The sequence below is a fragment of the Bos taurus genome, chromosome 3 (genome assembly GCF_002263795.3).
Source record: "Bos taurus isolate L1 Dominette 01449 registration number 42190680 breed Hereford chromosome 3, ARS-UCD2.0, whole genome shotgun sequence".
Taxonomy (NCBI): domain Eukaryota; kingdom Metazoa; phylum Chordata; class Mammalia; order Artiodactyla; family Bovidae; genus Bos; species Bos taurus.
The window spans coordinates 15564529-15578467 of record NC_037330.1 but is presented as its reverse complement, the minus strand read 5'-3'; the positions used below and the strand labels follow the sequence as shown (position 1 = coordinate 15578467).

At 52.3% G+C, this 13939-nt stretch overlaps 1 protein-coding gene across 3 annotated transcripts; it reads right to left on the bottom strand.

Annotated features, from left to right (window-relative positions):
* Nucleotide 1: 1 nt before the first annotated feature.
* DCST2 (DC-STAMP domain containing 2) lies at nt 2-13927 on the bottom strand. Of its 3 annotated transcripts, none has more exons than XM_059884967.1 (15): nt 13587-13927; nt 13248-13418; nt 12868-12969; nt 12432-12629; nt 11808-11873; nt 11129-11342; nt 10795-10952; nt 9896-10060; nt 8633-8815; nt 8404-8504; nt 7342-7472; nt 3763-3890; nt 3320-3413; nt 3074-3214; nt 2-203 (listed from the first exon to the last, which is right to left on the bottom strand). In XM_059884967.1, exons 1-15 carry the CDS (start codon nt 13852-13854, stop codon nt 158-160), a joined length of 2166 nt encoding a protein of 721 aa, XP_059740950.1. In that variant the 5' UTR covers nt 13855-13927; the 3' UTR covers nt 2-157. The 3 variants fall into 3 exon arrangements, with proteins under 3 accessions (XP_059740950.1, XP_002686058.1, XP_059740951.1); XM_002686012.6 differs by having other exon boundaries at nt 8633-8800; XM_059884968.1 differs by having other exon boundaries at nt 13248-13413.
* Between the last annotated feature and the right edge of the window lie 12 nt (nt 13928-13939).

The window sequence follows — 13939 nt, the reverse complement described above, 5'->3', positions numbered from 1 at the left end:
CTTGTGTCCACCTTTGGTTTCTTTATTTTGGAGGTTGGTGGGAGGGATGGGGAGGAGAGGGAAATGAGAGATGGGACTGCTTTGAGGGCAGAGGATTTCTGAGGTGGTCAGTGGGGCTGAGGGGGCTGCTGACAGATGGGGCCTCAGGTTGGAGTGGCTACCTGTGCCTTCTCTCCCGAAGCCCCTTCTCCTCATCCAGGTCACTAGTAAGGAGAGGAAGAGGGTGGCCCAGTCACCAGGATTCTGTTTTCACAGGTAACTTCCTGCCTCCTGCACCTGCCCTGTCTATTCAGATTTGGCTCCTGTTATCTTCCAGCCACTGCGGCTCTCACAGGCCCCTCCAAGGCAAGCCAGCGTGTGTCTGTAGATATCTTCTGACTTTAGGCTCAGAGATGAGTGGGCAATGATGTGCCCAAGGTCATGTGCTTTGCAAGGGCAGAACCAGTAGTGACCTCGGAAATAATACTCACTCAAGGCTGTAGTGTACCTCCCTGGCTGCCCAGCTTTTAACTTCATTGAGCCCTCTGGAACCGCTCAAAATAAAACTTTCCTTCCCCTTCAGCCTCTGAATTCATTACTAACTTCCGGTGCCCCATTCACACTGGAATGTGACCACTGGACAGTTTTCTCTTCAGTCCTCCCAAGTGGAGGTTACTTGTCTTTCTCAGACTTGGCCTGCCTGTGGCGTATTGCAAAGCCCCTGGCTGCAGTGGAAGCTACACTCCCGGGCTGTGCCTATCTCCCCAGGCCCTGCCGACATCCTGCCATACGCATCCAGGGTGCTGGTACCAGACTTGAGCCGCTCTTGTGGCCCAGCTGCTTTCTCGCTGGTGGGCACAGTCTTCCAACACAACATTCCAGACACTTCCAATCCTCAACCTCCTTGGCCATAATGACCTTCCTCTCTGCTCCTACTCGGACATCACCCTCAATCTTGGCTACTCTCTGGATTTAGCCCCTGGATTCTTCCTGGGCCTGGCCCATTGTCTGCATCCTTCCTGGCCTCTGCTTTAACACCCCAGCAACACATGGACCTTGGGCTGCCCACTGGGGTCTCAACCCCTTTCTCTTCCCCAGTCATCTTAGATACTCTGACTAAAACACCCCAATTCTCACCCCGTCATCTCCTGACCTGCCCAGAAAAAGCCTTTAACCCTGGAAGCCCATTCATGGCTACCACATTTGCTGGGGAAAACCACGTAACCTAGCATGCTGGAGTCTCATTACACGTGATGATTTTCAACTTCATCTGAGCCTTTAACGCTCCCTGGAAATCTCTTAACCTCCCCAGTTGGCTCCTTTGCACACTCCCCAAGGCAGGCATTTCAACCTCCACCACCCACTCCTTGAAACCTTTATTCCACTCCCAACCCCATTCTTTACTGTTTCAGCAGGTGTGCATGCCTCCTATCCCTACCCCCAGTCCCCACCCCCACCCCCTCACCCTGAGAAAAGCAAGGCCACCAGACTGGAGCAGGCTCAGCTCTGCTGGGAGGAACATGCCCTCTCCCCTCCTGCCTCGGGCGAGCCCGGTCCTATTTGAGGCCACCCTGTTCACCTGGCCCTAGATCCCATCTCTCCGGCATCTCTCACTCTTCAACACTTTTTTCATCTCTGAAATCCTCAAATCTCCCCATACTTGGGTAAAGAACAAGCTTTTTCTTGGATAAAGAAAAGTCTTTTAGGTTCCCTTCAAGCTACTCTCTTGTTCTATGAAGCTAACTCTCCCCTCTTTACCATCAAGCTTTCTTTTTTAAACTATAGCAGTTATATTAAAAAAAAAAAAAAAAAAAAGAATTCCCAAACTTCTTGCAACAGTGACACAGAGCCAAGTACCCTGTTTCTGAGTCTTCTCTACTAGTCACCCACCTCAACCCACGAGGACTGGTTTTGGCCTTCCCCACACCATGAGAAATAGTCCCACAAGCCACTCCAAGGATCTCTCGACCACCAAATTCAATGGCCAGTCTTTAGGCTTCATCCTACTTGATCATCTCACAGCATTGGATCTGCTTGGCTCTCTGTTCTTGAGTCTCTCCCCTCCTTGGTTTGTGATAGAGCCCCTCAGGGTCCTGTCCCTGCCCCCTCCTCTGCTGCCCTGCCCTCCACCAGGGTGATCCAGCTCATCTCTCTCAGTCTCCAAGTCAACAACCCCCCAAAAGATACCTCTGGCCCAGAGCCCTGCCCTTTTCTAACTGTCCCCTGGGCATTCCCAGTGGATTCCCTACAGATACCAGAAAGGTCTAGAACTGGGCCATTGTTTCTGCAGAACCTGTTTCTCCTCTTGCCCTAACACTACCCAGTTCCAAACACAAGCTCCCTGTCATTCTCAGCACCTCAATCCTGAGGCCATCACCAACTTTTCCTGAGCTGAGACAGCCTCCTCTCTGGTCTCCCTGCTCCCACCCTGCCTCCACTCTGCCTTCTTAGCTTATTGTCCCCAAAGACAAATACAAATACATCACTTTCTGACTGAGGACCTTCAGATGGTAAACTGAGGCCCTCTCTCACCTCTCCCTGCCTTGATGGCCAACCTCATCTCCCAGTATGCTCTGCTGTCTCCACCCAGCCACAAATACACCTCTCCCTGACCCTCCCCCCACCTCTAAGTGTGCCATATTCTCCAGACTCACACAAGCCTCCCCCTGGAATGTTCTCTTGCACTCCTCAGCCTAACAAACCCTCTGGCTTCCAGGCTTCATCCTACTTGATAATCTCACAGCATTTGATATACTTGGCTCTCTGTGAGTGAAAATCAAGCCCACCAATTTTTTTGACTTCTTTCGTGAAGCCTCCATCCCAAACTGCGTGTTCAGTCCTCTGTGCTTCCCAGAGCCTGGTTCACTCCTCATTTGGGGCGCTGTCTACATTGTCCCTTATCTACTTGATGTCACTCTCCCCCACTCACCCCGGAGCAGGGGTGCTGACACAGCAGGCATGGGGCAAACCTCCCCCCACCACCCCTTTTATATCTCCAGCTCTAGCAGAGCGCCAGGCACCCAAGAAACCCTTGATAAATGTGACTGAACGTGCTTAGGCCTCCCAGCCCCCACTCCTGAAGTTTTCCGCTCACCTGGATTCCGACATGGAATCCCATGAGAGGGTCCTGCCCAGCGCTTCCTGGAGCTGCTGCCGCAGTAGCGCCTCCTGCTCAGGACCCTTTCGGTGGGCGGCAGCCAGCCATAGGCGGGGGCCCTCCTCGTCACTGGAGTCCCTGGAGAAGCCTCCCATCTCAGTAGCCTACAGAGGTCCTGCAGGAGGGGTGGCCACTCCCACTGCTCCCACAGTCTCCAGCCACCCCATGTCGCCTGAGACTCACAGCTCTAGATCCAGCTCCTCCTGGTAGGAGAGGGGAGATGCACACACGGAGCAGGTGTTGCCCAGGAGACGGAAGCAGGTGAGACAGAAGAGACCTGGAGGAGGCCAGGAGGGAAGGAATTGAACTTGTTCCCCTACCCCAACCCCAGCACTGTGCTCCCGAGCTTTCAGCCCTTGCCTCCCCACCTCCACCCAAGGGGGAGACCATTCATCAAACCATGCACTCTGGGGAAGTGCTGCAATACCACTTGCATAGGAATTCTACTTGCACTGGAGGATTAAGGCACACAGAGAAAATGAGCTACCTGAGGGTTCTGTGTAAATGAGGACATGCGTCATAAGGAAGGGAGGGGTACAAAAGGTGAGGTACAGAAGTTATAAAAGCTGACTGTCACATACAAATGCTGAGAGCCCCAGCAGAGGCATCCTCCCCGGAACTCTCACCTCTGCAGCCTGGGGTACCGCAGGCCACCGAATTCTCTGTGTCTCCCTCGTCCTGTGGCTGCCCGCAGCCCAGGCAGTAGGTCTGATGCTGGCTGAAGTAGCTGATAAATGGAACCAGGCAGGAACACCTGAGGAGAAGGGTCCCAGACACTAAGCAGGTCAGCTCAATATATCTGGGCAAAAATATAATTCAAAAAGATACATGCACCCCTATGCTCACAGCAGCACTATATGCAACAGCCAAGACGTGGAAGGAACCTAAACATCCATGGACAGATGAACGGATAAAGATGTGGCGCATGTGTACTGTGGAGTACTACTCAGCCAGGAAAAGGACGAAATAATGCCACTTGCAGCAACATGGATGGACCTGAAGATTCTCATACCAAATTCTCACACCAGAAAGATAAATACTATATGATAACGCTTATTTGTGGAATCTAAAATATGACACAGATGAACTTTAATGAAACAGACTCACAGACATGGAGAAAGAGACTCACAGACATGGGGAAACAGACTCACAGACATGGAGGAACAGACTCAAAGACATGGGGAAACAGACTCACAGACATGGAGGAACAGACTCACAGACATGGGGAAACAGACTCACAGACATGGAGAACAGACTTGTGGTTGCAAGGGGAGGGGGAAAGGCAGAGATGGAGTGGGAATTTTGGGTTTGCAGATGCAAACTAGTATATATAGAATGGTAAATAACAAAGCCCTACTGTATAACACAGGGAACCTTATTCTATATTCTGTGATAAACCATAACAAAAAAGAATTTTTTTAAGAAAGAGTGTATATGTGTGGATGGCTAAATCACTTTGCTATATAATACAGCAGAAATTAACACATAATTGTAAATCAACTATATTACACTTTTTAAATTAATTTTTTAAAAAGCAGGCCAGCCCAGCCGGCCTAACTAACCCTCATCCTCTCCAGTTCAGTTCAGTTCAGTCACTCAGTTGTGTCCGACTCTTTGCGACACGACTCTTTGCAACACATGAATCGCAGCAGGCCAGGCCTCCCTGTCCATCACCAACTCCCGGAGTTCACTTAGACTCACGTCCATCGAGTGGGTGATGCCATCCAGCCATCTCATCCTCTGTCGTCCCCTTCTCCTCCTGCCCTCAATCCCTCCCAGCATCAGTCTTTTCCAATGAGTCAACTCTTCGCATGAGGTGGCCAAAGTACTGGAGTTTCAGCTTTAGCATCATTCCTTCCAAAGAAATCCCAGGGCTAATCTCCTTCAGAATGGACTGGTTGGATCTCCTTGCAGTCCAAGGGACTCTCAAGAGTCTTCTCCAACACCACAGTTCAAAACCATCAATTCTTCGGCACTCAGCCTTCTTCACAGTCCAACTCTCACATCCATACATGACCACTGGAAAAACCAAAGCCTTGACTAGACAAACCTTTGTTGGCAAAGTAATGTCTCTGCTTTTGAATATGCTATCTAGGTTGGTCGTAACTTTCCTTCCAAGGAGTAAGCGTTTTTTAATTTCATGGCTGCAGTCACCATCTGCAGTGGTTTTGGAGCCCCAAAAAATAAAGTCTGACACTGTTTCCACTGTTTCCCCATCTATTTCCCATGAAGTGATGAGACTGGATGCCATGATCTTCGTTTTCTGAATGTTGAGCTTTAAGCCAACTTTTTCACTCTCCACTTTCACTTTTATCAAGAGGCTTTTGAGTTCCTCTTCACTTTCTGCCATAAGGGTGGTGTCATCTGCATATCTGAGGTTACTGATATTTCTCCTGGCAATCTTGATTCCAGCTTGTGCTTCTTCCAGTCCAGCGTTTCTCATGATGTACTCTGCATAGAAGTTAAATAAACAGGGTGACAATATACAGCCTTGACGAACTCCTTTTCCTATTTGAAACCAGTCTGTTGTTCCATGTCCAGTTCTAACTGTTGCTTCCTGACCTGCATACAAATTTCTCAAGAGGCAGGTCAGGTGGTCTGGTATTCCCATCTCTTTCAGAATTTTCCGCAGTTGATTGTGATCCACACAATCAAAGGCTTTGGCATAGTCAATAAAGCAGAAATAGATGTTTTTCTGGAACTCTCTTGCTTTTTCCATGATCCAGCAGATGTTGGCAATTTGATCTCTGGTTCTTCTGCCTTTTCTAAAACCAGCTTGAACATCAGGAAGTTCACGGTTCACATATTGCTGAAGCCTGGCTTGGAGAATTTTGAGCATTACTTTACTAGCATGTGAGATGAGTGCAATTGTGCGGTAGTTTGAGCATTCTTTGGCATTGCTTTTCCTTGGAATTGGAATGAAAACTGACCTTTTCCAGTCCTGTGGCCACTGCTGAGTTTTCCAAATTTGCTGGCATATTGAGTGCAGCACTTTCACAGCATCATCTTTCAGGATTTGAAAGAGCTCAACTGGAATTCCATCACCTCCACTAGCTTTGTTCGTAGTGATGCTTTCTAAGGCCCACTTGACTTCACATTCCAGGATGTCTGGCTCTAGGTCAGTGATCACACCATCGTGATTATCTGGGTCGTGAAGATCTTTTTTGTACAGTTCTTCTGTGTATTCTTGCCATCTCTTCTTAATGTCTTCTGCTTCTGTTAGGTCCATACCATTTCTGTCCTTTATCGAGCCCATCTTTGCATGAAATGTTCCCTTGGTATCTCTAATTTTATTGAAGAGATCTCTAGTCTTTCCCATTCTGTTGTTTCCCTCAATTTTTTTGCATTGATCGCTGAAGAAGGCTTTCTTATCTCTTCTTGCTATTCTTTGGAACTCTGCATTCAGATGCTTATATCTTTCCTTTTCTCCTTTGCTTTTCACTTCTCTTCTTTTCACAGCTATTTGTAAGGCCTCCCCAGACAGCCATTTTGCTTTTTTGCATTTCTTTTCCATGGGGATGGTCTTGATCCCTGTCTCCTGTACAGTGTCACGAACCTCATTCCATAGTTCATCAGGCACTCTATCTATCAGATCTAGTCCCTTAAATTTATTTCTCACTTCCACTGTATAATCATAAGGGATTTGATTTAGGTCATACCTGAATGGTCTAGTGGTTTTCCCTACTTTCTTCAATTTAAGTCTGAATTTGGCAGTAAGGAGTTCATGGTCTGAGCCACAGTCAGCTCCTGGTCTTGTTTTTGCTGGCTGTATAGAGCTTCTCCATCTTTGGCTGCAAAGAATATCATCAATCTGATTTCGGTGTTGACCATCTGGTGATGTCCATGTATAGAGTCTTCTCTTGTGTTGTTGGAAGAGGGTGTTTGTTATGACCAGTGCATTTTCTTGGCAAAACTCTATTAGTCTTTGCCCTGCTTCATTCCGTATCACCCTCCAAATCAAAGGTAGGTCTCCCTACAGTCTAACCTCCATCCCTCCAACTATAGCAAGAACCTCCCTTCTTCCTGTCCTCCTCCTCCTTTGACTCCCCACCCCTACAGAGTCTCATCCCCCATCCATTCATGAATGAGCACCCTCTTCAACCAAATCTCTGGACACCTAGGAAGGACAGTGATCCGTTCTGACCTCTGGTTCTTTTTCTACTCCCTCTCACTCCACTTCTTATAAGGAAAGACAGTGGGCTTACCGTCCGGCCAGCACTAGGAGGATGCTCATGTGGCTGTGGTCAGCTGCCCGTCTCCTCACTGATCGGTGCAGGGCAGCCAGCAGCTTGGTTCGGCGGCTCAGAAGTACATTGTAGAGGTAGGAGATCCTCTCCTGGTGGAGGGGAAGTCAAGGATGGGGTCCCTTTGATCCTGTCTGCCTGGAATGCCCTCTGCACTCACCCCACCCCTTACCTTTACCTTCTCTCCATTTCCTATGACTCCTTGTAGGCTTGGCTCAATGCCCCTTCCTGGGGGAAGACTTCAGGGCTTCCCTAGGTGGACGCACCCATCCCCTCCTCTGGGTTTCCATAGCAGTTTATTTATCCCTTAATAAAAACACTTTTTTCTTTCTCTTTTTTTTTTTGGCTGTGCTCCAAGGTTTGTGGGGTCTTAATTCTCCAACCAGGGATTGCACCCTCACCCTGTCACCCTCTGCAGTGGGAGCTCGGAGTCCTAATCACTGGATGGCCAGGGAATTTCCTAAAAATACTTTTTCCATTGTAACTGTTTTGTTAAAACCTGCCCCGAGACTGTGTCTGGTTCATCTCTGCATCCCTGAAGCCGCCGGCATGGTGACCGGCATGGTGACCAGCATACAGTAGGTGCTCAATGAGTCATGAGTAAGTAAACAAATGGCAGGTTTTCATTCCCACCTCAACACCAGCATGGCTCCTGTCCCCCAGGGTTTTTATTTGTTTGTTGTTAATTTGTGATTTGGCTGCACCAGATCCTTAGTTTTGGCATGTGGGGTCTAGTTCCCTGACCAGGAATCAAACCTGGGCCTCCTGAGTTGGGAACATGGAGTCTGAGCCACTGGACCACCAGGGAAGTCCCCTTCCCCAGGGTTTTAACTAATCTTTGGAAGCAAGCTTTATCTCAAGAGGCACCATTTCTCCCTTCTGTGGTCCAGGTCATTTGCTTTGGGGTTCAACCAGAGGGAGAGAGCTGGGCTGCAGAAGGCCTCTGAACTCCCCCAAACCAAGACAGCCAGCCAGGAGCTTAGCCCCCTTGAGGGGGAGCAGGAGCTGGCCTTGGCCCCTCACCTGCTCCCGAGATGGGTAGTAGGAGGCACAGATGAGCCGCCGCAGCCGACTGACATGGTTGCCGAACAAAGTGACAAAGAAGCAAAGGCCATACATGACGCCTGGGGGCACAGCAGACCCAGTAAGCTGCCGCTGGGGGGCACCAGGTGCCAGCCACACTCACCCTCAGCGGGCTGTGCCCCTCATGCCCTGAACTGTGTCCCCCCAGCGCCCTCGGAGGTGTGGATACCGATGATTATGTAACCAGTGGAGTTGGGCTCTGAGGGATGCAGCTGGCAGCGTCGGGACAGGACGGTGATGTTGCCTTGCTGGAGGACATCGAATGCCGATACTAGGTCGCGGTAAATCTTCCCCGTGGAGCCAGCGCCTTCCACAGTTATGGACATGAACACAGGGCCTGGGCAGCGAGACCCTGTGTGAGGGATGTTCTTCGAAGCTGCCCACTCCACCATGCACAAAAGACCACATCTTCTGGAGGGTGGCAGGTGGATGGTGCAAAGCATAGAGATGGCCCCCAGGCCCCACCAGAAGCCCCCCAGGGACCCCCAGGCACCCCCAGGCTCCCCTCATGGTGCTCCAGGCCCCGGCATCAGCTCTTGGAAACTAGGCCTGGCTCCGTGGTCCAGAACTGACCGGCACTGGTACCTACGTGGTCTGCCTTCTCAGGCCACCAGATCTGAAATGACCTTGATAGCCTATGGGTCCATGCCCAGACTCCATGACCACCCAGAAACGTTTATTTTAAAGCATTTGTTGGGAGAGGGAGGGTTTGGGAGTGTGGGATTGGCAGATGCAAGCTGTTATATATAAGATGGATAAATAAGGTCCTACTGTGTGGCACAGGGAGCTGTAGTCAGTATCCTGTGATAAATCATAATAGAAAAGAATATGAAAAGGAATAGATATATATTTACATATAACTGAATCTCTTTGATGTACAGCAGAAATTAAAACATTGTAAGTCAACTGTATTTCAATCAAATTTTTAAAATTTTTTCAAAAGTAAAGCATTTGTTAAGCACTGACTGTGTATCGATCGTTTCGAGTTTTTGGTTTTTTTTTACTTTTTCTGTTGGGCCTCTGGTATAAAGGATTAGATTAACTCTGTTCTCTGGTTTATGGCATGCTGTCAATCCAAGGTCCACCAGGCACTCACACATGTGGTCTCATCTATGTAGAGCCACCCAGAGAAGCTGCTTCCATTACTGTCCCATGGTTCAGATGAGGCAACTGAAGGTCCGGGAGGTTGAGCAAACTGCTCAAGGTCACCATCTGGTAGAGGACACTGCTGAGATTTAACCCCAGGCCAGTCTGACTTTAGAGCTTATGTTTTCCTCTACTGTGTTATGGTGTAACCTTGAACTGGGCACAGGGGTTACCAGAGGATGGGGTTGGAGGACGGGCAATGTCATCGGCTGGTAAGTAGCAGCAACAGGGGGACATTCAGGCCATCCCCCAGGACTAAGGAAGCTAGGGAAATTCGGGCACTCACTTCGGGCCACAACCTCCCCCTGCAGGTGGTACCGAGCCAGGTCCAGGACCCAGAAGACGGCATAGTCCAGGAAGACCAGGAACAGCACGAGGAGGAGGTGCCGGGCAAGGTGGAAGATTGCCAGGATGCAAAAAATCTGCTCCCACCGGGACAAGAAGATGGAGCCTGCATGAGGGAGGGCTGGTCGGGAGGGCTGGTCAGGAGGACTGTCCGCAATTCTCCTTCCCACCAGACCCTAGCTCCTAGAGAGACCTCCCTCCTGGAGGCAGCTCCTGCCCCTCATCAGACTGGGTCATGTCTGCTCACCTGGAAGATGCGGAAGCTGTGAGGACCCCTGTGCAAGAGTGGGAAGGAAGCACCCTTCCTGGGCAGGGCCTCTGTGGCTCGAGATACTCACCTAGTATCTCCACCTTGACCTGGTGGCCAGTTTTCAGTCTCCAGGAATCCCCACTTCTAAGGCATCCCTGATACCCTTATGTGGTTCCCCGCCCCCCACTTCAGAGACAGCACTGCTCCCCACCTCCTGCTGGCTGCTTCACCTCCATATCAGCACGCATGCACATTCTTGCTCACCACCTCCAAAAGCCTCCCCAGCTTCACTTCCCTTGCTCCACATCCACTCTCCACCTATCCTTCCCTCTGTCTTGACATCCGGGGTGCTACCAGAAGCATTACCTGCCCCTCTTCTCTTTGTTTGCATGCTCTGAGACATCCCCCCCTTTTAGGCTGAGGCTTCCCAAGGATAGGGTTGTGTCTCCCCCACCTCCCAAGCCTGAAATTTTCTTTTTCTCTGTCGTCCCCCATCTCTGGCCCTGCCCTGAGCCAGGCCTGTGCCCAGCACTTCTGGGCAGAGCAGTGGGGTTGGAGGGACCCTATCTCCGGGTCCTCAGGGCCCTTGCCTGGCTGGATGTAGTGTCTGGCCTCGTGGGCGGTGAGCGGCAGCACCGTGGGCAGTCCTGCCCTGGAGCGGACAGCCTCCATGCGCAGGAATCGGCTGGTGATGTAGACGTTGTTGAAACTGTCCCAGTTCAGGTAACCGTACCGGTAATACAGGGCTCTGGTGGGACACACGTGAGGCCCCTCAGCAGCCCCAACCAGACATCCCAGGCCACCACCCTCCCAACTCTCACCCCTGCCCACGAGCTCCAGCCTCCCAGGATGCCATGGGGACAAGCTGGCCCCCAACAGCCCTCTCTCCCACCCCTGCATTGGCGGGGCCCTCCAGCGCCTCACTGGAGGTAAAGAAGCAGGAGCAGCAGAGGTGTGGTGTAGCCCATCAGAGCCAAGGCCTCTCGGACGCGGTACAGCTTCATGCTGACGGCTTCCTGGAGGTCCAGAGCTACCTGGGACAGGCTCCGAGAGGCGTTGAGATCCACAGAGAAGTAATGGGTGGCTGTCATGTTGAACTCAAACTCTTGACGCACTCGGTTAATCAAATTCCTCACAGCTGAGGCCCCGTGTCCAGGGGAGATGTGAGCAAGGAGAGTTACAAGGGGGCAGGGCTGCACCCTGGAGGGGCCTGGCCAGCCCAGGGGTCCCATGGCTCCCAGGTCAGCTACAAACCCCCAGTGTGCGGACCTACAGTGGACTGAGGAGGGGACAGAGCCTCCACAGTCTATGCCATGGCCGATGCACGCTTAGCACCAGGCTTCTGCCTTCACAAGGAACAGGGGGCCCTGCTTCTCTCCCCAGCTCCTGCTCTCAAGTCAGGCTTTAATGAAGCACCCTCTCTTCACTGGGCCCCAATTTCCTAATCTGTACAACGTGGACATTGGCCTGGGTAACCTCTGGAGGTCTTTTCCTGAATTCTCATCTGTGGACTGGGAGCACTCCTGGGTTGGCACATGCTGATATGAGGGAGGGAGGCCTCCGGGGAGCACCGCATGAGTAGGGCTAGGCGGGGATCACTCACGGGTACTCATGGTCTCTCGCAGGAAGGTCTGGATATAGCCAGGGATGATGCAGAACACCTGGACCACTGAGAGCCAAGACTGAGTGTCAGCAGGGGCAAGGAGACGTAGCCTGTCTCTCCAATCTCCAGAGACCTTGCTGTCACAGGGCCTCCCAAATTTTCACTGTTCCTGCTGGCCTCCACATCAGCTCAAAACCTGTTGGCTTCTCCCTACTACCCCACCCTCCACACTGGTTTTCCCCCTACCTGCTCCCTAATCCTGCATGGCACCCAACATCCTTGTTGGCCCCATATTTATTGCCCCTCATTAGTCCCCTGGAAGGGGGCTTCCCAGGTGGCTCAGTGGTAAAGAATTTGCCTGCCAAAGCAGGAGATGTGGATTTGATCCCTGGATCAGGAAGATCCCCTGGAGGAGGAAATGGCAACCCACTCCAGTATTCTTGCCTGGGAAATCCCATGGACCGAGGAGCCTGGTGGGCTACAGTCCATGGAGTCGCAAAGAATCAGACACGACTAAGCACATACACGCTACGACTACACTACTGCTCACCTGGGCCCGCTCACCCAGCTGACCCCTACATTTGCCGGGCCCCCATTCCCACCAGTAAGTCCACATTCTCTCACCACTGGCAAGTCCACAGAGCATCAGCTTGAAGGGCATGAGCACGAAGCACAGGTGGTAGGCTTGTGGTATGACCTTCATGCAGCTGTCCTTGGCGTCATCAAAGACCCGAGCACACTTCAAGTAGGGGTTGCCCAGCTCCGAGTTGCACACATCGCCGATGTGCAGGAGCCAATACCACACGTTCCGCAGGGCCCTGGCTGGGAACGGCTACGGGGCTGGTACCCAGGAGTCCTGCAGCATCTTCTCAGGGGGGTTGGGGGGAACACCAGGGCAGCACCCGGGGCCGGAAAGGCCTGTGGTCAGGGGCCAGGCTGTGCTTTATCCAGTGGGGTCTAGTTAGCACTCTGGCAGGGCCCAAGAAGTCCTGGACAGGGGTGAGGGTAAGGAGACTGGGTAAATCCTGGCCCCCCAAAACAGACATGCTAACGTGCTGACCTACGTGCTTCACGCCATCCATGATTGACCGGAAGAACTTTCGGACCCGGTCAGCCACCTGCTTGGCTCTCTGGGCAATGGCTTTAATCTTGTTCAGAGCACCTGAGAGGCAGGGGCAGGGGTCCGGTTGGGTCTCCTCCTCTAGAGGCTGGTTCTAACCATTACCCTGGAGTAGGGAGTGGAGCAGGGGAGCTATCCAGATGCTGGGGTCTGGGAGATAATCCATCTGGCAGTGGAGTGGGCCAGAGAGCGAGGGTCAGGGGGTCCTGCTGGATGCTTTGAAGTTAAGGCCCAGGACCAACAGAGAGGAATGGAGCCAGAGGACTGTGAACGCGCAGGCGGAGGGGAGTGCAGGGGCCCGTGGAGGTGGGTGGCCTTACTGACGAGGGGCTGCTTGGCCCTCTCCAGCACTTTGGCGGTCTGGTTCAGGGCCAGTTCTGCCCCACAGGCCACAGCCTCACTGGCCTGGGTGAAGTTGCGCAGGGTGTTGGCACAAGGCCCTTGCAACACCAACCCAAAGGCAGCCACCAACAGCAGTGTCCGGCCCTGCTCTGGGGAGAGAGCACCGTGGGAACCAAGCCAGCAGCCTTGCCCATGGCAGCATGTACAAGCGCCGTACAGAAGGCAGCAGGGCTTCCCTCAACCTCCCTCTCCCGCAAGATCCCTCCTGCCCCAGCCCCTCCACTGGGCCCACCCCCTGCACTGGGCGCCAAACTCACTGGAGAAGGCCTGGGGCAGCAGCAAAAGGACAGTGACCCGGACCTGGCGGGAGAATCCCATGCCCAGACTAAGGAAGGCGGCCAAAGTGAAAGTGCCCACCAGGCAGCCCCAGGGGCTATGCCCTTCCACCAGCAGCTCCAGCAGCCCGTAGGCTGTGGCCAGGGACAAGCCCAGGATAAAGCCCCCCGTGCTGCGGACCACAGCCCGCGCCACGCTCGGCTCCTCTGCCTCCAAGGGCTGCACAGCATCCTTTGTGACCTTGGACATGGCTGAGGAGACTAAATGTTTGCCTGTCTCCAGGTGAGGCCCACCAGGTTCTGTGGCTCTTTAAAGGCCCTAGAATTTCTCACCA

Bases quoted from the DNA above. Each gene is read 5' to 3' on its own strand.
- DCST2 (XM_059884967.1), bottom strand. From the start codon at position 13,854: ATGTCCAAGGTCACAAAGGATGCTGTGCAGCCCTTGGAGGCAGAGGAG. The intron at 10,061-10,794 runs GCAAGGGCCCTG...TCCCTCATGCAG, and splicing joins CAGACACTACATCCAGCCAG to GCTCCATCTTCTTGTCCCGG. The intron at 3,414-3,762 runs GTGAGAGTTCCG...GGCCTCCTCCAG, and splicing joins CGGTACCCCAGGCTGCAGAG to GTCTCTTCTGTCTCACCTGC.